Source organism: Podarcis raffonei, chromosome 5, assembly GCF_027172205.1.
Source record: "Podarcis raffonei isolate rPodRaf1 chromosome 5, rPodRaf1.pri, whole genome shotgun sequence".
Classification (NCBI taxonomy): domain Eukaryota; kingdom Metazoa; phylum Chordata; class Lepidosauria; order Squamata; family Lacertidae; genus Podarcis; species Podarcis raffonei.
Genome location: NC_070606.1, coordinates 74,490,948 through 74,516,439, shown reverse-complemented (window position 1 = coordinate 74,516,439; position 25,492 = coordinate 74,490,948). Strand labels below are relative to the sequence as shown.

At 39.6% G+C, this 25,492-nt stretch overlaps 1 protein-coding gene across 1 annotated transcript in view; it reads right to left on the bottom strand.

The window, feature by feature from the left end:
- Positions 1-25,492, bottom strand: part of PLS1 (plastin 1) — a 52,995-nt gene that overhangs the window by 3,435 nt on the left and 24,068 nt on the right. Inside the window, exons 5-15 of the mRNA XM_053390179.1 lie at positions 23,208-23,340; positions 20,792-20,873; positions 18,912-19,077; positions 18,626-18,768; positions 18,044-18,139; positions 16,965-17,160; positions 7,478-7,556; positions 6,338-6,452; positions 3,899-4,032; positions 2,488-2,611; positions 356-480 (exon numbers count right to left, since the gene is read on the bottom strand). Coding sequence (XP_053246154.1) covers positions 356-480; positions 2,488-2,611; positions 3,899-4,032; positions 6,338-6,452; positions 7,478-7,556; positions 16,965-17,160; positions 18,044-18,139; positions 18,626-18,768; positions 18,912-19,077; positions 20,792-20,873; positions 23,208-23,340 — 1,393 coding nt within the window. The remainder of the gene's footprint in view (positions 1-355; positions 481-2,487; positions 2,612-3,898; positions 4,033-6,337; positions 6,453-7,477; positions 7,557-16,964; positions 17,161-18,043; positions 18,140-18,625; positions 18,769-18,911; positions 19,078-20,791; positions 20,874-23,207; positions 23,341-25,492) is intronic.

The window sequence follows — 25,492 nt, the reverse complement described above, 5'->3', positions numbered from 1 at the left end:
TTGATGTTTATGAGCCTGAATCCTCCCAGTCCTCCCAGTCTCCTCATCCCTGATTGCACTGACAACAGTACACTTCATTAGACACATGATGTTAAAATATACAGGCAGGCAGATATGAAATAGAGGGCATTTATCTGCCAGCTGAGAATAACTCTTCATGGATCTGAAAAAGAAGGCTCTTCTCCACAGTAGCTTACAGCACAAACACTGTTAAGTCTAAGGTGCCACAGACCATTTGTTCTTTTTTTCTGTAACAGAGTAGGAATTAGTTGACATTTACAACTAGCCATGTGCATCTAGGCTGCATCAGAGCCTCCATGTATAATAAAGGAAGAAATATTCTGCAAAGACTTACTTAGCATTGTTCAGTTTGTCTGTTTCAGAAAGATCTTCCCTCTTGACCATTTCTGGGCGGATTGCTTTTGGCGCAATAGCATCTATTAAATCTAGTACAGGTAAACTAGTGCTTATGGATTTGTCCTGGAAGGAGAAGGTGTTGAAAAGTTTCACTATCAGTAATGACTGGATTTTCTTTAATACTCTTACCAGTATTTTCACCATGTATCTCCCTTCTCTTTATCCACTATCTCATTGATAAATAAATCCTAATATAATGGTGTGGCAGCTAAAACACAGTGTATGTAATAACTGCTGAATCATGAATGGTCAAAGTCATGTTTTTCAATACTTTTGAATTTTCTCCTTTTTGACAAATGACCTTTTATAACCACCTGCTGCTTCATTTCCCATGATAAAATATCTCTTATGACTTAATAACATTTTGTTATGAAATCCTATCAAAAGGTTTTGGAAAAATCTCTTGCATCTCCCAGAATAATTCTGTATGTTTATGGATATTTTTTCAGGTTGACTTTCTTCTGTGAATAGGATTTCCTTCTACTTATTTGCAAGTGGCATGATCTGCCTATTTCTAGAATCCTAATACTACTTTGAGCTTGCCATTGAGCACTGCATTTTCTTCCTGGTTACTGAAACGCACTTCCTCTCTGCCTTAAAATAGCTGACCCTGCTCACCTCCTTCCAGCAGTTAAAGCAGATGGGCAGTCAAGTGCATGACATCAAGGAATCAGCAGGAGGCACCACAGAATTAGCTTTACTCCTCCAAAGTCTCAGCATGCTATTCCTACCAGGCAGATTAAAGCTATGATTTCAGACTTGCTCTTACAGCTTCTAAGCACCACGATGCATACTGTGCCTTTAAACCCAGCAATGTTATCCTATCTCTACTAATTAAGCTGATGTATCTTAATAAATGAACTGGCCATAAAATCCCATTCTAGTGCTAATAATTGTGGATTACGTCTGTCCATTATTACTCTTCTGTCATTCTGTGTACCCCATGTTCCAATGCCACGAGACCACTTTCTAAAATAGAAAGAGACTGATCTGAACTCTGAAAAATATTGGCTAAATATTCATGTAACATTTATTCGACACTTTTATTTTCACTGGTGAATGGCCAAATCTTCAGAGAACTACATCGGCTCAAGGCCTAATGAAATTGATATTGCAACCAGACCATTCTCAAATATGTCTTAAAACCTTATGGAAATGTTGATATTTTATGAAGCAGAAACGGTTTTATTCTCAACCACACCAAACAGATTTCAGTCTCTTTGTTAGGGTTGCTCCCTCTAGTGGTTTTAATGCAACATCATATTACAAAAATGTTGAATGGCAGATGAAGATGATCGACTTTATAGGATTGGCAGAAATGACTGGCAGAATCCGTGACCAGGGAGAAGAGTCGGCGGAAGAAGACTGGAAGAAATTTAAGGACTATTTACAGAAATATTGTAAAATTAAAGAATGTTGAATGATGTTGGATTGAAATTAAGGGGTTTCCAGCTGTAATGTTTTGAGATAAGGATTTGCTGAGTAAATAATTTGAATTGGAATACAAGAAGGGGAGGTATGAGGAGGTCAGGGAAATATGTCATTGAAAATTAAGTATTGAGAACTGTATGTGTTTTTTTCCTTTTGCTTTTTTCTTTTTGTTTGTATAAAATTGGAAACTTAATAAATATCTTCATATTACAAAAATGTCCCAAACAGCACTACTGCCTCAAAAGGGGATAGATGTTTAATACTGTCTTCTAAGAAACCCATCCTGAGGTTTTAGGATTACTGGTTAAGTTGAAATCCTCCTGTCGCATGCTAAAATTATTCATTTCCATTAAGCAAAATTTCTGCTAGTTACATAGTAAAAGTTCATTACAAATACGGATTTACACACATATCATCTTGTATCTATATTAACATGTGTTACTATTATTTTGTAATCTAAATGTGGTACTGTTTTTCATGACATTCATAATCTACTTGCATTCATAATCTATTTGCAGCTATTTATACACAACTTATATACAATAACTAATGCAGAACCTTTGCTATAGATCAATTCCCATCAAAATAATTATGTTTCTGATCAATTCACATTTCCTTTCTCTAGAGTGTCTTCATTACCTTGAAGCTAGTTATTGAAGTACTCTTATTTGCATTTGCAAGAGTCTGATTCACCCATTTAATAATAACCGCATCATTTACTTTTTCCCCCTCACCAAGGTCCGATAGTACGTTCAAAGTGTACCTGTAACAGAAAGAACACAGTATTTGCAGTTGATAAGGAATTTAACAATTCCTCCGTATTTTCCTGATGTGTTAAAACAGTTACAAAATACAACTTTCATACAGAAAAAAATTATAGAAAATGTGCTTACATTGAGAACAGAAAAAGCAGGAGGGTTAAAAGCAAACTGCAACTTTACTGAAATTGACACAGCACCAGGCAGTATAGTAAAAGGTAAGGTAAGGTAAAGGACCCCTGGATGGTGAAGTCCAATCAAAGGTGAGTATGGGCTGCAGCGCTCATCTCGCTTCAGGCCAAGGAAGCTGGCGTTTGTCTGCAAACAGCTTTCCGGGTAATGGGGCCAGCATGACTAAAACGCTTCTGGCCCAATGGGACACACTGTGATGAGTGCCAGAGCGCATGGAAATGCCATTTACCTTCCTGCCACAGCGGTACCTATTTATCTACTTACACTGGTATGCTTTTGAACTGCTAGGTTGGCAGAAGCTGGGACAGAGCAACGGGAGCTCATCCCATCATACAGATTCAAACCGCTAACCTTCCGATCAGCACACCCAAGAGACTCAGTGGTTTAGACCACAGCGCCACTGCTCCCCAGGCAGTACAGTGCAGGGACTTCAGCATAAGCCAAGTGAAGCACAATACGGCCCAACTGCGTTTTGGCAGATAGAGCCAAACAAAGAGTAAACATGAGAGAGAATCAGACGCAGGGCAGGCACTACTGCTGCTAGTCACATTGGGAAGCATTTTATAGATCACCCTCAGGTGCTTAATGGTATGTCTGTTTGTGCATGGTGGGCGGTAATTTCAAACACAAGGGCTGTGGTAATAATAATAATAATAATAATAATAAATTTTATTTATATCCCGCCCTCCCCAGCCGAAGCTGGGCTCAGGGCGGCTAACAACAATAAAACAATACAAAAATACAACACAAACAACACTCTAAAATCATTCATTATAAAATTAATTATGGTATGAGTTGAGGAGCTTCATTCTTCTGCCTGCCTGCTCTCTGCTCCAAGTTTCTCCAGTTGTTTACTGAATTTTGTTGCTAAATAGTTTTATGCTGTGATTCCTAATTCTGTAGCGTATGACTTGTGCATATATTCCAGATTGGATAAAGTCAAGTTCCTGAACTGTACCTAAGAATTTTCTGACAAGACAAACACCTGAAAATAATTTATCTGACTTTACAAATAAAACTGCAGACTGGTTGCAAACAAATGAAGAACATACATTGGTTTTGAAAACATTTTGGTTTTGTGAGCTATAACACATCCTCACCTTCTCATTAACTGCCACACCAGTGCCAATGTCAATGTTGGGTTGCCTTCATTGAGGTCCTGTCCACCAATCCCAACCAATGAGAATCTGGCCTTTGACTTCCCCAGTTCCACTGCATAATTACAATTTTCAATCTAAAAGAAATGACAAATCAAGGTCAGAAACTATTTGGAACCATGGGCATTGCCAGGATTTATTGGGGGGGGGGCTGGCTTTATGTTGAGGCAGCAGAGCCGAGTTATCTGCGATGCAATTGGCCAGTTAGTTAAGTGATTTTATTTATTTACTTGATTTGGGGGAGGCAGCTGACTACGCCCATGTTTGGAACTATCGTTTATCAAAATATTTTAATTGGAGCAAACCAACCATAACACCAGTGCAGCAAGAGCACCCTATACCAGCAGATGAATGTGTTTAATATACATATGTATGGTGTCATGCTTGCTGCTTAGGCATGCGGTTAGACAAACTTCATCCAAATCTTCTGAAAATATTAGCTTTTATTAATATGAATCAAGGCACAGAAAACCTAGGCATACACTCCTAGTGAAGGACTACTAGGCAAATACGATTTGGCTAATTTAATACTCTCACCTGTGCTGGCAAGCATTTCCAACCTTTTTTCTTAACGGAACTGTACAACACACCTCCCTTTCCTAAGAACATTATCTAGCCATCTGTAAACAATAATAAGTAAACACAGATCTAAGCTCAACAAAAACAACAACATCCAGATCAGCTAAAGTAGTGGCACCAGAGGTCACCAGTACTTGGTCAACCACTTAGGATGCAATTACCAGAACCCTTCCTCAAAGCACACAGTCCTTATACTGGCAAAGTCAAGGATCTGCCTTGAGATGTCACATTTATGGGCAGCCCTCCTCCAGCAGGCAAAGCACATGCCTCAGAGGTCACAATATCACCTTCAGTAGTGTCACCTAAAGGAATGTCAAGTGGGCTATCCAGTTGGTAGTCCTGTTCTGCAAGACTAGAACCATCTTGCACTAAGCATGCACCCACGCTGGTTTCAGATACTCCACTTTTGAAGTGTTAAATGCCACCCATTATGCTGGTACCTGCAACCATGGTGAGTCACCACTTGATACTCTCCTCATGGCCCATCAACAAGCAGAGTTCACAGCTGCCCCCTCCTTATGGATATGTGGGTCATGGCTTGAAACACCTCACCACCAATCCCTGGGATAACTGAGTGAACTTGGAAAGGAGTTCTAGACTTGGCCTCACTGGCTAACATTTTCTTCCAAGTTCCTATTTGGTTTAGTGATCTTCAGATGAAGTTGCAGGAACGATTAGTAGAGGCAGCTGCCTTCAGGTAAGGAAAGCACGTCCCCACTGGGTGCAGCCTGTCCATTTGCCTTCCATATCAGATTATTATTTATTAAATTTGTATACTACCTTTCATCTGAAGATCACAGGGTGATGACATAACACAGATGGCCCTAACATGCCTACTTCCAATGACTATAGAGGCCATAGAGTGCTGTTTTCCTGTAGTTGTATCAATAGTTGTACAAGAATGCTTCTACCCTGGCTTTGTTTGTATGTTTAGAGTGTTTGCATCCTGTTCTGTGCAGGTGACTGAGTTTCGTATGCTTCATATGTATGCTCACCTACCATATGTAATGCAGAGGGACTTTTTTTACTAGACTTGTAGACAGTGGTTTGGTTTCACTTTCTTGCATAATGTGTTTTGCATTATATCTGCCTTACATGTGTTTCGAGTTCTCTGCTATAGATGCATTCATTGTTCCTGGCTTTAATAGAAGCCTTGAGGTTTTCAATCTGTTTTCTAAATAAACATGCATGTGTGAAACTTGAACTGTGTGGTCTGTGATGTGGTTCACTTTTCTTGGGTGAACTGCCCTACATGTGTTCTGAGTTTTCTGCCACAGATTCACTGATTGATATTAATGGCAAGGACAATCTCAATGTTGCCCTGATGAAACATGCAAAATTTCTTAATAATATCCTGCATGTGTGTGCAACTTGACACATGTTCAGCAGCTAAGCTCAGCCACTTTAGTAACCTGTTCTGCATATACTTTTAGTTCTGGCTCCCTGCTTGTGAAACAGCTCTAAATTCTGTTGCATTCGACTGATCTGTGTTGGCCATTTATCATGCTTATATCGCTCAATGCCTCGAGACTTGTAAGTTCATTCAGTACCGTAGGTGAAAACTGCATTTTCTGTAGGCATGTATGCCTCTGTGACATGCATGCTTCATCCCAAGTTAAGCATTTGCTGAGGTCCAGTCTAAGGGCCACACCAAGACACTTATTTCAAGTGTTGTAATCATATTAATATGCTACCTTAAGCAAGGGTGAATAATTCAGGGACACCAACACCATTCATGATAATGCGGTTTAAGCAAATGGCTGAGGAGCCACTGTAGTTTCCAAAACAGACACTTTTACAAACCTTTTTCATGTTACCCCCAAGTGCAGGATACGGTGGTTTGTTGACATGGTTCCATTGTACAGGTACACGAATCATCTCATAGAGCTGGAAGATTACTAAAGCATCAGCAAGGTCACTGGTCAGTGGAGGGAGAGGGAGAGAGAGAAAACATATATATTTACACAAATAAATTATATGTTTCCTGAATGCAGTCAGTAGTGTATCCAAGTAAATTTCTGAGGCTTTCATTGCTTGGTAATCCTCTCTTTTCCTCCTAAATTATTTACTTACTTATTTACTCACTACCACAGTCACTGAGATTACATATATATATATATATTTATACCCTGTCCTCCCCGGCCAAGACCGGGCTCAGGGCGGCTAACATCAGGTATAAAAACAATTTATTAAAATGCAACTTAAAACGAAGCCTCATTTCAATGGAAGCCCAGATCAAAAACTGTTTGGGAGGAGAAAACGTTAAATCTTCACCAAGGCCATCTATCCAGACTGGTCCTACGTGGGCCAGAAAAAAGGGAAGTCCCCAAATAGGGGTTCCATCACAGAAGGAAAAGGAAAGAGGTGGAGGGGATCAGGCTGATTCCAAGCCAAAGGACAGGTGGAACAACTCTGTCTTACAGGCCCTGAGGAAAGAAATCAGATCCTGCAGGGCCCTGGTCTCATGAGACAGAGCGTTCCACCAGGCCAGAGCCAGTGTCGAAAAGGCCCTGGCCCTGGTTGAGGCTAATCTGACTTCCTTAGGGCCTGGGACCTCTAGAGTGTTGCTATTTATGGACCTTAAGGTCCTCCGGGGGGCATACCAGAAGAGGCAGTCCCAGTTCTGAATCTGGCAGTCCCAGTTCTGAATCAGAGAAAAAATAGAATCATAGAATTGCAGAGTTGGAAGGGACCAGGGGGGGGTCATCTAGTCTAATCCCCTACAATGCAGGCATCTTTTGTAAGGCTCAAACCCACAACTCTGAGATTAAGAGTCTAAGGCTCCACCAGCTGAGCTATAACAGCCTATCATCTCTAATGATCAGAAAACAGTACTGCGTTATCATTGATCCAAGCAAAACTAAGTCCTATCAATTACAATATTTTCCAGTGAGGGTTACACCACGGATCAGTTAAATGGCCAGTCAAGAATAAAAATATTACCTGTACAAATGGTTAATGTAAGGAGTTACACCCAAAGAATTCATCCAGTTTCGGAATGTTCTTTCTTCCTTACTTTCTCCTATAGCAAAGGGTACAAAATTTCTTAGAAAACACATTTTATATGTGCCCTTACTCTGAAAAAATATAAAAGCAATGTATCTTTTCCTGAGAAATAATCTCTTCTGATCTGGCTTTTAAAAGCTCTGGGTACAAATGGAACAGGCATCACAAAGCAGAAGAGGTATTTCCTCTTTCTATTAAAAAATAGTAGGTCTGGGTGGGCAGTACTACCAAAGAGGGAAAACGTCTACTGTTTGAGAGATGTAGTTGGTGAGGAGTGCAAGAACTTAAAATCATAAAACCAAATTAAAAGTACTTAACATATTTGTATACCAACACTAGTCCACAGAACTTTGGAAAGTATATAGGGGGAAACAGTATTTCCTACTCTGCAAGTGTAATTTGAGTTTAGCAGAGATGAAAGGTAAAGGGACCCCTGACTGTTAGATCCAGTCGCGGATGACTCCGGGGTTGCGGTGCTCATCTCGCTTTATTGGCTGAGGGAGCCGGCGTACAGCTTCCGGGTCATGTGGCCAGCATGACTAAGCCGCTTCTGGTGAACCAGAGAAGCATTGAAACGCCATTTACCTTCCCGCCAGAGCGGTACCTATTTATCTACTTGCACTTTGACATGCTTTTGAACTACTAGGTTGGCAGGAGCAGGGACAGAGCAACGGGAGCTCACCCCGTCACGGGGATTTGAACCGCCGACCTTCTGATCAGCAAGCCGTGGGCTCTGTGGTTTAACCCACAGCGCCACCCCGCGTCTGTAGCGGAGATACAGGCTACCTAATGCAATGCTGCCTAATGAGTACACTGAGGGAGTACACTGAGGGAAGCAGACTGAGGGGGCATTTGAACCTTGGTCTTCCAAGTCCAAGACCTCTACTTAATTCACTATGCCACACTGACATTGCTACAATATTATGCATGTAAGTTGATCAATACCATTTTCATGTTAAAGTTATAACTCTGTTTATGTGGCATACATTTAGGGCAGATTAACTTTGGGAATTCTGCTGTAGATGAAATTATGTGGTGTTTGATTTCCGCAGAATTAAACTGCCCTTACTGTTTTGATCAAAAGCGTCCGATTTTGGCTGCGTATGCACCATACATTTAAAACCAATTTAAAGCACATGACTTCCCAGAAAGAATCCTGGGCATTGTTGTTTCACACACACACACCTCGTTCCAAGTTACAATTCTCTGCACCCTCAACAAAGTACAGTTCCCAGAATGCTTTGGGGAAAGTCATGTGCTTTAGATGTATGACATGTATGCAGCTTAGTATTTCTCAATGGGGCTATCTGTGACCTGCATCTATTTAGAATCAGGATGGAATGAGATGGTGGGAAAACACAGAATGTACCACTTCAAACTGCAGGCAAGGGATCCCTATATGAAGAACTCCCTGAAGATATAAAACTAGTATTATAGGGAATGATCTGGTCAACAATCTGTCTCACTGATGTGCAGTTTTTATTGCAGAGTGATGTTTTTACAAGGGTGAACATTCATAACTAGTGCATCCCCCTGTTGCCTAAAATACTACTACAGCCAATTCTATCTTTTCTGTATTCTTATCACATTTTGCTACGTGTGTAGACATAGCAACTATTTTCCTCTTTATTCTGTATTACTCTGCCCTTCTCTTTCATTCGTGCTCATTAGGAAATATTATACTATGCCACTGTATATAATCTTAATTATTCCTTTTTTAAAAAACACACAGTGACATCCTACACATGGCTACTTATCTAAGTCCCACTGAGTTCAATGGGACTTTTCCAAGGTAAGTAGGTAAAGGATTGCAGCCTAATTCAATATGTGATGTGTAGAAATTAAATATTTAAACAATTCTTCCTAATTTCAACATATTTTAACCAATTTCACGTTGTGAACAGTGAGCCAAAAAATAAAAATTGCCTTATGTGGCAACCTTATACAATTCTTTCCTCAAGGCTGTTTCTGCTCAAATTGAGAAACATTACATTTTCTCCACATGCTTACTTAATTGAGAAAACCTTGTGATTTTAAAATTTGGACTACAATGTATTTTGGGATCAATGATTAAAATGAGCTGTGTCGATATGCTTGATATATTTTTTTAAAAAACAATCTCTAACTCAAATGTATTTTGAACATTTCACAGACAACTAACAAACGCTTCCAGGAAAGCTTATTGCTGAAAGCATAAGAAAGGAAATATGTAGAATTTCACTCAAAGTAAGAATTTAAAAACTGCATGCTGAAAAATGCCAGAAAAATCCACTCTAGACCAATAGCAGCAATAGCGTGCAAGTTGAAAGAACGTACTTCTGGTTAAAAGGAACCGAGGAACTAAGAATAGCACACTATATTTAATATGCCACTCTAAACAGGATTATTCGTTAAAAAGGAACCTAAGAATTCTTAAGCTTTTCACCTTTTTGAAAACTGGCCAGCTTTCCATTACCTCCCCCCCCCCTCCTTTTCATTGTTCACAGACTGAATTTTATGTAATGGAAGGGACAAATAATAGAAAACAAAAACTGAGCTGGAGCACCATATATATAGCCAACATGCCCTATGGCACTTCTCTTTGTGTGACTAAAATATTATGCAGTAGCATTATGCCAATAGAATAAAGAAAGAAGAGAGGGCATGAGTCACTGAACAATATGGCACACCTCTCTCTCTCTCTCTCTCTCTCTCTCTCTCTCTCTCTTCCCTCTCTCAGTGGCACAATGCTAGGTACAATTTAATTTCTCAAAAGCCTAGTCAGTAACAACACATCCCACAATCTTTCTGTGGCAGCAGAAATAAGAATCTTCGGGCATAATTGCCACCTCTTGTTTCTCTGTGACAGCAAAAATCCTTGTTTATCCATCACCAAACAAAATCTAAAACACTAGAGCAATAGCTTGATGCATGAAAGGCCCCAGTGTCTAAGCAGTGTGGGAGAAACACTACTGGATGCTAAAGAGTCTCGCCACCAGTAAGGCAGACTATTTTCCCTTCAGTCAATTGGTCCTATTCACAGTTGTATTTGTTGTCTTTTTATCATGCCCTTCATCACCATGTGATGACGAGGTGGGTTACAAACAAGATAAAGCAATCTCTAAAATAATAAAATATAAAATATAGCACTGCTACAACTGCTCCTTCTCAATGCAAATACCAGTAACGTCACACTTCTATATCATTAAATGCCTGGTGGAAGAAGACTGTGTGTGTGTGTGTGTGTGTGTGTGTGTGTGTGTGTGTGTTTAACAACAGAGAGAAGTTGCAGTAGAATCCTAATGCCTTGGAAGATGATGGCATTTACACAGGACATAAAGACATACCCAGAGTATAGCTCTGGACCAGAGGAACTCAAATCTGTATCATTTTACTGTATTTCTAAAAGAGTATTCATGAAATTAGAATTCGAGCCAGCTGAGAGAAAGAAGAGACACTGTATTGTTCCAGAGGATAAAACACCCTATTTGTGTGTCTAAAGTCTTGACTCTACTTCAGTCCTTATTTGTGAGACTCCTAAAACAACACTGTTATGTATGAAAACAGCCTTCAACCTTGCATTTATATATGAATGAATTAATATTTTTCTTTCCATTATAACGGCATATTAAAAAGAAAAATAGGTTATATGACCAGTGCAGGAGGATAATTAGGGGGGGAAAGCAGTCATAGCAGGAAGGGAACGAAATCAATCATCTCAAGATAAATACATTTACAGGCTAAAGAAAAATACTAAATACAGTACCTACATTAGGAGGAGTCAAATCTGCATTTCATGAAGAAAAATGGGAAAATTATAAATGGTCAAATTATGAAAGCTCACCTCAGAAATAACTATAAAGAAATGGATGTGCTCACCATTCATATAGTAATATTTGTCACACACAAAAACCCACTACAAAATGCAGGCAATGAGGATAAAACTGGATGAAATGCTGGAAGAACAGTGATCAGATTTTACACAAACACTTTCTTCTTCTTTTAGTTCAAAGCAGACAGGGAAGCTTGAATCATATTGGGGAAAGGGGTGTTTTAACAATTTTGCTATTCGGGGTCTCTTGAGGGACTCACAACAAAGGACTCATACAGAGACAAGTTTATAATATTTGAACATCAAACAATAACAATATTCTCTGTTAAAATATATAATGTACATAAATAAAGCAAAGCTATAAAACTGAGCACCGTCCTCCCAAGTGTCGTTTTTCAGGCCATTACCACAGAACCTTTCCACCTGGTCATTATCAGTACCAGTCGCTTGGTTTTAGTGACAAGAGAGGGGAAATGGTTGCTGTTCACTTGTCTCAACTCCAACAGTCTTCTTTAAATGGCTGCAAGTGCCATAGCCCAATGTGGAAAACAACTCACAGGCCTTTTGTAACAGAAAAAGAATATAAGCAGGCAAGGTACTTATAGTTTTGGAGAACTTCACAACTCATCTTAAATTTTTAAAGAAGACCTCACTACTAATCTGCTCTTAAGATTTAAGGCTTTGTAGAGAGGAGGTAGCCAGGCATCCTAGCTGCACTGAGATAATATAGCCTAACTGCCCATAATGCTGGTTGCTCCTGCTAGGGAGGCCAGAGAATTCCAGTGAATGGAGTGTTGGAAATTTTGCTTGTTCAGTCTGTGGTTCTTCCTCATCCTCTGTTTGAATCGCTGCTTCATCAGCTGGTTCTACTGCTAACTGGACTTGACTCCGTGTGCATACTGGCTGCAGATTTATAACCAGTAATGAAACCACAACATTTCTACAGTTTCTGCTTGTAGTCTGTAAACAGGTAGGTCTCTCTCTTATTGTTCCACTATTATATGCACCACTGGTTCCCGCTGATCAGCAAACTTTTATTTTCACCTAAGACTAAGGGTCACCAGCTTCCAGAAATGACATATGGGATGCCAAAGTGGTTATTAGTCAATTAATTTTTTGCAGCTTGTTTGGCAGCAAGATATTAAGTGTATCACAGTCTTCAACTTAAATCTTTTACGTACTGTTGATCCATCACCACACCTTGTCCTTTTTCTTTAACTCCAAAACACAAATCAATAAGCAATAAAGATGGTCTCCGCTTAACATTTTTTCAGGTCCTCTAGTGTTCCCAACATGTTCATTCAGGTATGACTGCACCTTTTCACTGGATGTCCACTTGGGTAATTGGAAGTTGTGACTTTACTCCTGAGATTTGACCCAACTCTGATGCAAAAGGTGCACCTTAATCACTATGGCTTCTTCTAGGAAACCCATAGCGACTGATGAATATGTTTTACAATACGTTAGCAGCTGTTTGGGGCATTAACTGATCATTTTGCCACTAATACATTCCTTATTCCTGCACAATCTGGCTCCAAAGTTAAGTTGTCTATTTGAATGAAGCCTAGCAGAGAAAAAGTCTGGATTTGTACCAGCTATGCTGTTTTTTCTTCGTTGGCCTTTCTTTTACTAGCATGCTCACAGGTCTGACATTTCTCCTCTAGTGACCCCAGGCTAGTAAAAATGGTCCCAAGCCAGTTCTACAGTTCTTTCAAATCCATTGTGGCCTATTTAATCATGAATTCCCTCTGGTGCTCTAGCATGATGAGTGTAAGGAACTACCAGCTGTTAAATTGTCTCTCTCCTCAACTGTACTTTCCTGTGTAAGACTCCTGGAGAAACAAAAAAAAATTGGCTACTCATGTAGATGCAGTCTTGTCTCATACTCTTCTCCTTTTTCTTCTTCTAAAGTAGTTTTACACCCAGTTTCCAGGAAATGAAACACATGGGCAATATATTTGTCACTTTCCTGTAGCTCCTCCAATTTATAGGTCTAGAATTGGAGGGATCAAGTTTTTCAGGCCAAGTATATGGATTCTCAAATGATGGTGCTATACCGTCTTCTTGTTTTACTAACCTTGTTTTTCTAGATGTTACTGCTTCTCCATTAGAATTATCTGAGAGCCTATCAGCACTTCATGAGTTTGCATTATTGCTTTACAAATTTCATTATTCCAGACAGTCTTCTCAGTTAAAATACTTTATTGGGCTCTGCCTAGCAACACACTATTGTTTTACATTTTCCTTGTCATTTAGTGGCCCTTAGTGTAGCTTTCTTGGCTCATATATGCCATTTCTGATTTATAGGCAATATAGAAGTTGTACAGTGACAAAGCTGCCACCGACCTGCATCCGGTTTTGAAGTCTTCACATATGTCATGAGGCTATTATTTGTCATCACTCTAAATTCTGCACCATATTTAAAAAACAAAGAAATTGATCACAAATAGCCCACATTAAGGCAAGAAATTCTAATTTATGAACTGGATAGCTGCATTCAGTAGAAGTCAGTCTTCTACTAGCATAAACAATGAGTTGAGGTTTTCTGGTCTGTATCTGTCAGAGGGCAGCTCCTAGTTCAGTGTGTCATGCATCAGAATGAAGAGTATATGGAAGTTTTCCATCAGCAAACCCAAGAACTGGTGCAAAAGTGAGACACAGTTTTAAAGTTTCTAAAGCATCTTGAAAATTTTCATTCCATCTATCTTCAAGTATTTGTCCTCCATTTCATTTCTTCCCCTTTCCATCTCCAGCAAGAAAGCAATAGAAAGGTATTGCAAAAATGGAATATTGGTCTACAAACCCCTGGCAGTATCCAATCAATCAATCAATCAATCAATCAATAAATAATAAATAATAATAATAAATAATAATAATAATAAGCCGTGCAATTCTTTAATAATTTGTACTGGCCATGCTGTGATATCATGTGTTTTCTTTTTATCTGGGAGGAATCCATTCTTAGAAGTAACATGTCCCAAATATTTTATAAACGTTTGAAACCATTTACTATTTGAAAGTGCTAACTTCAATCAACATTTCAGAACTTTCATACTTCTTTACTCACAAGCGGCTGAAAAAAAATCATTAAATCATCCAAGAATGCTACTGTCTCAGTGAAATGCATGCTATGTATGACACTTGGCATATCTCTCTGGATGGTAGCAGGAGCATTTGTCAACTGCCAGTTCCAAATGGTATGGTGAAAGCTATCACTTTGCCCAACTGGGATGTGATAGTATCTGCCTTTGAGGTCCAACATGGAAAAGGACTTTTGCCCACAAAGCAAATGTTTCTTCCATCTGAAGCAGTTGGTAAGTGTCTTCTCAAGCCATGCTGTTGAGTTCTCTACAGTCCACCACCATTTTAATGAGTCCATTTATTATGCTGCAGCAGCACTGGTGAGGCATATGAGCTGCAGGCTTCCTTAATCACACCCAGTCGCACAAGCGTTGTCACAAATCTTCAAAATCAGAAGGTGATACCTTTCTAGCCTGTTCTTTAAAAAGCACATCACTTGTGGGCTCAATTTTCCCCAGTGAAGAAACTGAAACTCAGAGGTTAAAGTTCTTAAGCGTTTGGGGCTTTATTAGAGAGGAGACAGCCAGCTATCATCCAAACTGCATGCGGTGCTATAGGCTAACTGTTGACAATGTTGGCTGCTCCTTGCTTCAACTCTCTTACTGAGCATATGCAGGAACATCCTTCCACCAGAATTCATAAAGAAATATGTAGCAGTGGATTATATTTACATACCACACTGTTCTAAATTGTTCTTGAAGCTGCTATTTGCCATGTTGGGGAGAACCTACAGGCACCAAACATGTTTCTCCCCGTTGTTCAAATAGCTTAAGGGCATATTCAGGGGGGGATAAGACTTAGACCCCCCCCTTCACAGTGCTGCTTCTCCCCTTGACCAGTCCTACCCTGACAACTGCTTTGAACATAAACAACAAGCAAAAAAGTAGGAACAATTATGGTTCTCTGAGTATCAACTTTAATTTGGCCCTGAAGCTAGAAAAAATGATGCTTTGCTTTAGATAAACTACATTTGTGTAGACAGCATAATCTGTAGAAGGATAACTACTGTGTTACTTAGAAGGAGAAGATAATGACCACATTTGGATGATCATAGCTTGGTTTAATAAACCGCGACAGGAAACAGCCTCTTTGCTCCTTTCATTGCACAATCCGGCAAACCACCCAGGAAGTCTACTATTAACTACACTTTCTCATTTTGTCCAAACCAGGATACTCTGATTATCAGCTTCAGAACTGTTAAATCAGTTTCAAAAAGTGGCTTAATAACCTGGTTTTGAAGTAAGGAAATATTTCCTCCCAATGCAGTCGTCACCACCAACTAAAAAGCAATATTTATTAGGACTACAACGGAAGAGGATAGTGCAAAATCTCCTCTCCCTACCTGTTGTAATCTCCCGTCCTTAGCATAAAAAGCGCACATTAAATGCAAAGACACATTTAATACCATATCTATTTAGGCCCTCACTTTTAGCATCTGAGCTCTGTATTCCTGTCATGCAGGGAGGGCAGGCAACCCAGTAACAGTTCAATTAGTACTGGGCAGTTGTGCCATGTTTTTCTCAAAAGTTGGCCAGAGCACAATGCCGAACGATCAGCCACAGTCGGTGTATTAAAGGATAAGTTCTTTCTAAAGGGCAGGCAAGAGCTTCAGGACAAAAAAAGAAAAAAAGAAAGAAATCACTTCACGCAATGCACAATTAACTTATGGAATCTGCTGCCAGAAGAGGTGGTGGTGGTTCCTGGCTCAAGGCCAGACTACGCAAGATGCTATTAACATGATTAGCAATTGTGTGGATGAATGTCTTTTTAAAAGGAAACTCCAGGTGCGGGACTCAATCCAGATGGAAACCTGGCATTGAGAGTATTGGGCTTCAGGCTTTGCCCCCTCACCTGCTACAAGCTGGGAGTGTGAGTCTGAGTGCAAGTGAATGAGAGAGAGAGAGAGAGAGAGAGAGAGAGAGAGAGAGAGAGAGAGAAATCTAGCTGAGAACACAGCAAGGCGCAAAGGGGGTTAAAGGCTGCTTCCCACCCACAGCAAGGCTCTCTTGTCTTCAACGGAAAAACAGCCATTCACACAATCGCTAATAGCATGGATGGCTTATCATCTGGGTAGGGCCTTAGGATGGCTTTGAAACAGGACTAGATAAATTTACAGAGGACATATCTATCCCATGCTACTTGCATTATAAATGAATGGGACATTCAGGTTTAGAGGCCTCTGAATAAAAGTTCCTGGTTGAGTAACAGCTGGAGTATGTTGTGGCCCTGCATGCATGCTTTCCAAAGGCATCACACTGGCCACTGTTGAAAAGGCTATTCAATAGTGTCATCTGTTGCACCACAGATCATCTTATACCCATTTTTATGCATTTTACCTATGGACTGCATTTATACAGCTGCCCTATTACTGGAGTAGATAATTCAATAGGAGTTAACAGGTGGGTTGAATTTTCCGTGAAAACATTTTGGAAGAAAAAATATCAAGGAAATTCTGAACATCTCAGTATGAAATAACTGAGCATTATTCATCATTCTCTAATGTCACTATCAGTGTTTGTTACATTAGCTCACCTTCCAGTAAATTGACATCATAAGAAGAGCTTTCGGGCTTCTGCAGGGCAGGGTACGTATTAAAGAGATTTGCAACGAAGGCCATGTTAAGTTTAGGATTGCCTGCAACCACATCAGCAGGAGTCACAAACTGTTTGCAGCCCAGTTTGTCTGCCTGTTGAAGCATATATTCAGCCCTCCTCAGGTCATTTTTTTCCTTGAAAAACAATATAAAAAGTAAACCTCACACTTCAAAAAATACTAATTTTGACATTTTATACAAAATATCTACATATTAATATAAGATTGCACAATTCTAGATCGAGTTGCAGACCAGAAAATTGTTTAGAAACTTATTTTATTTGAGAACCATTTTTTGTTTTCAGGACATTTTACTGCACAGGAAAAGCTTGGCTAACAGCTAATTACAGCCTAAGCCAACCAGGTACACCGCCCAGATGTTTCGGACTACAACTTCCATCAATCCCAGTCATTACTGCCACGCTGGCTGGAGCCAGTCCAAAAAAAGCTAGAATGTACAAGGGTTGGCAAATGTTGACCTAGTGAATCTGCCAGGCTTAAACGTAGCCCACGAACAATGTATTGAAACCTGCCAGAAGCTTAGCAGCTGCCCATTTTTACAATGCTGGCCACTTAGCAAAACCAGTAGGTTTGTCAATATCTTGGTACACAATACATGACTGCTGCACTGCATTCAACCTGGTGGGCAGACTACTTGTTGGGCAGGTCTGAATCAAAGCGCAGTGCAAGGTTCAGAAATAAAAGTGTGAAATTACACCTTATTGGAAACACTGGAAGCATACAAAAACCTAAGTATTTCTCCTTTGGAAACTTCTGATTTTTTAATAAAATCACCTGAACAATTACAAAATGCTGTCAACAGAGTTATGGCTCAGGTCAATTTAGTAGATGGCTCATTTTAAAAGCAATATCAACTTAAAGTTCCAAAAGTCCACAAGATCCATTACAGATGCTCTACGAGTTCTGTGCACTCTGTTGATCTGTGCTTGTAATTCAAAATGGTTTGCAGCTGCTTGGTACAATGACATTCTGCAAACACACACACACACAAAACTTACATTGAGGTGTGAAAGATCAATAACAATAGCCGCTTCTCCATTGCTGCTTCCTTTTGGTGCGATTTGATTCAGCAAATGGTAGTAGGCTCTTGAGTCCTGAAACAAACAATTGAAAAAACCTGAACAAAAGTCCTTGATGCACTCTGACGGGCAGATACTGAGAAAAGGAGAGTCATATTGACATCAGCTGCAATAGTATGTTTTAGCTCTCATATAAACTCAACAAGAAAATAAGATTAATTTAGTTCTTCCTGCACCAGAAAGGAACAGGAGAAGCAAAAAACTAGTATTATTTTCTGTTGGGAGCCGCCCAGAGTGACTAGGGAAACCAAGCCAGATGGGCGGGGTATAAATAATAATAAATAATAATAATAATAATTCAACAGATAGCTACTTGAAACTCTTGCAGAAAGCAGAGAATAACAAGGGTGAATGGCAATGCTGTGATAGGCCTAAACAGTATCTCTCTAATTTTGATTAAAATGCAGCTATAAAAATATTTCTTTTATAGTCTTGGCTAGTTCCAGTTGAAAGGTTCTGATTCAAAAGTGTTTTGCTTTTATTTGAGAGATCAAGCTATACCTTAATGTCTTGACTAAAGTTGCTTATTCTCTTCCATCCAGCATTATCCAGGTGGTAGTTAACCCAACGTAGCAGGAGTTCTTCTGGAGACAGTTTCATTAATTGTTCTAATTCTTCCCCATCACTTAGCAAACCAATAAGAGCTGCAAAAAGTTTTCAGGAAAGCTGGTTTACTTTTTTACTTTTTAAAATCATTTAAGATTTCACATATATTTCTCAAACTTTAGACACAAATCAGACAAAAATGCATGCTTTATCATGTATTTCAGACTTTATATATTATTACCTTCATTTCTGGAGATTTCTATATCAGCAAAAAGCCCAACTTTAATGATTTGCCACAACAGTCCTAATACCAAATGTGGCTTCCCGTCTTTTAGATCTTGTGATCCAATATTGACTACTGTACAGCCAATAGCTGATGCAGAATTTAGTGCAAGATCTAGGTTTTCCTAAAAGGAAAAATAAAAATGCATTTTGACATTGACAATAACTACAAATGCAAAAACATACAAGTATAATAAAATGGTAATGAGGAAAAACAAAGGATGGGTGGTATCAAAGTAACATGTCCCATCCATGCAAGTAATTCTGCTTGCACACACCTCAAATCTGCTCTGGAGGATTGAGGGAACCCCTAGATCAGATTTAGGGGCTGCCCAGGGAAGTTCCAATTGTCCAAGCAGAAATCCTTGTGCTGATGGGAACGTGACTTAGTGCTACTTTGCACTGACCCTGATGGGGCTTCTAGCAAAGATTTGTATGAGTTTTTCAGAAAGTCATTAAGCTAACTTAAATGATGGAGATCCATGGTATCTGAATTCCATGGTATTCCAGTATTATCTTCTGAAATGCCTATCCTGGTCACTAAACCAGATGGAGCATAGGCACTATCTGTTATTGCTACTTTTACCTTGTTAGTCATTAAAAGAGCCATTGTCAGAAGCATAGCTGTCAACTTACAGATTTGAAAATAAGGGACCAGCAGCCTTGAAAATAAGGGACCAGCATCCAAAATAAGGGACCTGCAGCCTCACCTGTTCCAGGCACTCAAGTCTTCCTGTCCTCTTGCAGTCTGGTCAAACTCATGCTGGGTAGCTTCGAGAACACTGTCCAACCAACTTTGTAACCAGAGGTTCAACTGAATAGAATCTGAATCACATGCACCACAAGGCCTATGCAGCCTCAACTTAAGATGGCTCCCTGGCCTGGCTTTGTACTGCAAAGTTTGCAGCAGCACGTGCAACAAAATGGTGTCCAGCATTCAAAAACCCCCTCAGCTTGCATTAACCAGCCACACACAAGGCATGCCAGCTCCACACACCCCCAGTCATTCTTAGACTTCTTATTGGGTGAGCAACACAGCCAAGCAATACAGTTGGAGCCTCCCTCCTCCCTGGCTGGCAGGAAGGGAGGGAGAGGAGCTGCTTCCTTTGAAATTTAAGGGACATCATTTAAGGGACATTTAAGGGACATCCATCAATAAGGGACAGCAGCGGGACACGGCGCTGGAATAAGGGACTGTCCCTTCAAATAAGGGACACTTGACAGCTATGGTCAGAAGACCCCAAAGAACATGTACTCTAGGGTTTCCAAATTATTTCTATAGCAATATAAAAATTATACATGCTTTGTTCTGTAAATGTAGTATCCATGTAACAAAACTGCTTATTGGAGCAATACAGGGTCATACCACGGGGCACAAATTCACAATGGTTTTGCAACAACAAAAAATGTAGAAATATTCCCAGAAGCTATCTATAATCAGAGCTTCACATATCTTTATTTTTGGGAAGTGGTAGTTATAGGACTACAACAACAGATGAAAATAAAAGAACTGGAAATTTAAACAACAGTGGAACCTCAGTTCCCAAAAGCCTCAGTTGTTGAACGTTTCGGTTCCGTTTTTTAATGTTTTTCGGAACTTGAACATGTGACGTGGCTTCCGCTGAGTGCAAGAAGCTCTTGCAACCAATGGAAAGCCACGCCTCAGTTGTTAAATGTTTCGGAAGTCGAACCGTCTTCCGGAATGGATTATGTTCAATAACCGAGGTTCCACTGTACCACAATAATGCACTGTTCTCATTTTTTATTTTGCAAAGTGCGTTCAAGCAGTCCTTCTGAGGTAGATTTGAAATACTTAGGTTAGGGTTGTGCTGTACTCACAGATATAGTGAATGGAGTAAGCTTCTTCTTATTAATAGCTCTTTCATCAATTGTATCTGGTTGGGATAAGTTAATCATTTTGCTGGGGAAGAAAAGGGAAATATTTAATTACAACTTTCTGAAAAATTATTCAAAACAAAAAAATTTTTTCCTTCCGGTAGCACCTTAAAGACCAACTAAGTTAGTTCTTGGTATGAGCTTTCGTGTGCATGCACACTTCTTCAGATACCACATGCACACAAAAAGCTCATACTTCTTCAGTATTCTTCAGATACCACATGCACACGTGCATGCACACAAAAGCTCATACCAAGAACTAACTTAGTTGGTCTTTAAGGTGCTACTGGAAGGAAAAAAATTTTTTGTTTTGACTATGGCAGACCAACACGGCTACCTTTCTGTAACTGAAAAATTATTATCAGTCTCATGGAAAGGACTATTTTAGCCTTCAGCTACTTCAACAATTAAAAAGGATTTTGGCACACCAAACTGGCTGATTATTTCTCCATCTATAGCATAACATCAATAGCATAAAATCTACTACTGGAAATTGTAGGACTACAAGGAAGCAGGAAAATGGAATATTAACAATGAAGCCATATATGATTCTCTGTAGAGTCTGGGCAACTGCACAATGGATTGTAAATAATGAAGATTAGGCCACTCAGTGTCTGGCAACATCCTCGGGATTCTTATGGCACTTTCATAGCATACAGAAAGCAGAAAGTTATTCACTTAGAGTTTACATCACGCTTTTATGTTTAATGCTCATTGACTGTAGAATCAATGAATGACTAACGTACTCTGATAACTACAATACTTTCACCTGACTTCTTTGAAACCTATGAAAGAAAGGCTGCCACATAACAGCAATCACTTTTTAGTCTAGAACAAGGCAAGCTACAGATGGGGTGAAATATCAGGCTGTGGGTGTTCCTCCTTCACACACTTGAAGCAACCTCAAAGCCACTTAAATTGTGCAGAAATGACATGTGGTAATCCAATTCTTTGTAGCCTATGCCAATTGAGACTTCAGGTTGGGGACCTGCATGTTTGATGCTCCTCCAGCTTATTTTTATATTATATCTATATCTATATATAAATATACCGGATGTGTGGGTGTGGGTGTGTATATACATATATAAAAAATATTATATACCGGGGTGTGTGTGTGGGGGGGGGTGTATTGCTAGAAAAGAAGGTTTGCATTTCTTCAATTAGTAAAATATATTTATATTGTTGTTTCTAAAAAATTTACCCTGCTTTCCCCTTTCACAAAGGAGCGGATCAAAGTCGCTTACAATTAAAAAGCAACAATCAAGTCATTAAAAATACATTCACTCCATGATTGAAAAATGTAGGTTAACAAAACTGAAAGCACCAGCAAAAAGCAAAAAGACAAAACAGTACTAAGAAACCAATGCATGAAATATCAGCTTGCAATTTGAGCTTTTTTGCTGAATAAATGCAATCTACCTGATTGTCTCAATGGAAAATCTGAGACCAGCAGACACTGTGGAACACATCACCACGGAGTGTTTGCATATTATGTTTATGTGAACAAAATGCATGGCTGACTCACTGCTCATGATAGGAGAGAAATAAACCATGAATACAAGCTTATTTATTTGAACAAGCTATACACTGCTTACCCACAATAGTCTATAAGTTACAATACAATTAGCCCTAACTCAACCACTTCATGGTTTCTTTCTTTCATGGTCATGACTTACTGCTACATACGAACAAGGCCACTGTCATTTATATGTAGATACAAAAGAGACTGATACCAGCTAACAGCAATTATTTATAATTGCCTCTTCTTGTGTTTATGAAACCACCACTCATGCAGTGAGTGCCAACAGCTATATAACAAAAAAAAGCCTTCTAAGAAACAAGAAGGGTATAATAGCATGTTCAGGGGAACCCCGAGGCTTGTAGAAATACAAAAAGGAATAATAAGAAGGAAGAAAGCATGAGGAAGCAAAACAAAAACAAAACACAGTCCAATAAGGACCACGGAATGCACTGTCTGTTGTCTGGGGGACAGGGAGGGAGTGAGAAATTGGGAGAAAGGGAAGCATTAGGTGCTCTGCCTAGAGGAAACAGGTGATTGCAACCCTAAACAGGGGCATTCTTTTTAGCCTGTAACATTTTGCTGCAGCTCCCACCTTTTATATTCTATTAAGGAGTATGTGGGGCAGTGCAGAAGCTTCAAAATGAAGGCAACACAGGCTTTAATTCCTATTCATTTCATCGAGAGAAATAAGAATGCACTTAGCTGTCTCACTGAAAATCAGCGAGTTCTCATCATGCTTAACTGGATCATGCTTCATGCGTTTCAACATGAAAACTCACCAGTCAGCTAGGTTTTTTGTGATCTTTTTTTTTAAACCCAACGTAATGCTAAACATACCAAAGGAGGATGCCATCAGCAAGTGACTTAAAAAGGCTATCATCTGTTGGATCCATAGGGAGAAGGTGCTTACAGTCTGGGTCATCGTGAAGAGCCTTGTTTATCCAGTTAACAAAAGCAACCTTTTCCTCCTCTGGAAAAAGAAAGAGAAAAATCTTAATCTAAAAACCAGGACAATTACAAAACATAATCACAAACTGAAACTGAAAGGGACTCAATGGTCCATCCAGTCCTCCGGGTTAGCGCCATCGGCTAATGGCGGATTCCCTCCGAGCTCCGGAGGGAATCGGCTCCGCAGGATCCGGGTCTTGCCGCTGCGGCGACGCGGGGACCCTCAGAAATCACAGGCGCTGAAGCCTGTGAACCTGGTGACTCGGCGGGCACCATTTGCGCCCCCCCGACCCGCGAAGGAGCCTTTTTAAAGGCTTCGGAACGGGGGACGGGGTGAGCGGCGCGTGCTGAGAGTCGACTGCTTCTCCTGCGGAGTGAAGCCGCATGCCATGGTCGGAGAGTGCTGACTTCTTCTTGTGTACAATTGGACTCTAAAAGCAACAACCCGTGAGTAATACGGAAATTGGATTTGTAAAGAAAAAAATTTTTTTGAATTAGGCACGATCGGGGAAGGCGCAAACAGGAAGTCCGTCTCCCCGTCTTATAAATAATCTAAAGCAAGGACTAGCTAACTAAGGTCGAGAGAATTTCTTCTTCTTTATTGGGTAAAAGACATTAATTTCATGATTTGGCAGTATAAGTAATTTCACTGGAGGATAAGAGCTAATTTTGAGAGCTGAAGTGCCACCCCCCCGGACCCGGGAGTGATCCGCGAGAGAGCCTGTTGAGGAGATATAGAAGAGTTTGACAGCTGTCAAATTAGCTGTCAAGAAGGAAAAAGAGAACTTTGTTTCTGCTGTCTCTGCTGGATATATTTGCTACAATTTGGTTATATTTTGTTGAAAACAAGGAAGAACTGATACAAACTAACTTGATTTTTGGATTTGAACTGGAAGGAAGATAAAGTAACCAAAATCCCTCTAGAGGGGATTTTGGGACATTACAAGAATGGCTGAAGGAGGAAAAATTCAAGCTAAATTGGACAGAGTGTTTCTTCTCTTGGGAAAGTTACAAGGCCAAATTGATGTTTTGGCTACAAATGTTGCAACTCTGGACTTAACAGTAAACAAATTCATTGAATTTGATAAGGACTTGACTCATTAAGTCCATGCAGCTGGACAAGAAGAGAAACTTGAAAGATTTGAGAGTGTGGAGAAAGAGATATATGTTGTTTCTGAGGAAAAGGAAGGAGGAGATGTAATGTTGCAGATGACAAAGGAGAGCCAGAGGCCTGACATGATGGCTACAAAGGAAAATAAGTACTGGATGATGAAAATCTGTTTCGAATTGAAGACTGAAGAATGGAGAGATCTCCTTATGTGGAGATCTGAAGACCTATGGATTACAAATTTGATTAAGGTGAAAGTTGGAGCTTTTGGGACATTTGGACTTAAAAGGAGTAAGAAACAAGATTCAGGCTCCACTTTTAAGTATGGAGGTCTGGCTGGAAGAAATATGGACCCTATCGGGACAGAGCTTCTCCGAGATCTGGTGTTTAATATTAAAGATTACCAAAAAAACCGGCAGAGAGGAATTGAGAGAGAATTAAGAGCCTCGGAAGTGAGGTCTCCAGGCTGATAGTAGACTAAGACTGATGGACATTTGTTGGGGATTGAAACTGGGAAAGGGTGGGGTGGGGTTTGGGAATCCAAAGGGTGCAGAATTATAATCTGTTTTTTTTTATTTTGTTTTGTTATTAGTATGAAAATTGGGGAATTTGGGTCGACTTTAGAAAAAAGTTTTAAGAATGAGCACTGATGTTTAAATACTGATGTTTATAAGTTAAAATTGGTTTTTTTTAATGAATTAAATATAAAAAGGTCAAAAATTGGGGACAAGAACTTGTTGAATTAACAATTTGAATTGGAATATAAGAAGGGGAGGTGTGGGGAAGTCAGGGAAATATGTTATTGAAAATAAGGATTGTAAACTTTATGTGTTTTTAACTTTTTTCTTTTTTCTTTTTTTTTTGTTTTTTTAATGTATAAAGGTGGAAAAACTCAATAAATATCTTTTTAAAAAAAATGGTCCATCCAGTCCAAGACTTGAGGAAAGAGATTCTATAGCACAATTCTTGGGCAGATTGTCCCACTTCTGAACGAGTGGTTAGGAAGTTGTAATATTTCTCATATACAGCTTCTCCAGTCTATCACAGGGTTGCCATACGTCCAGAA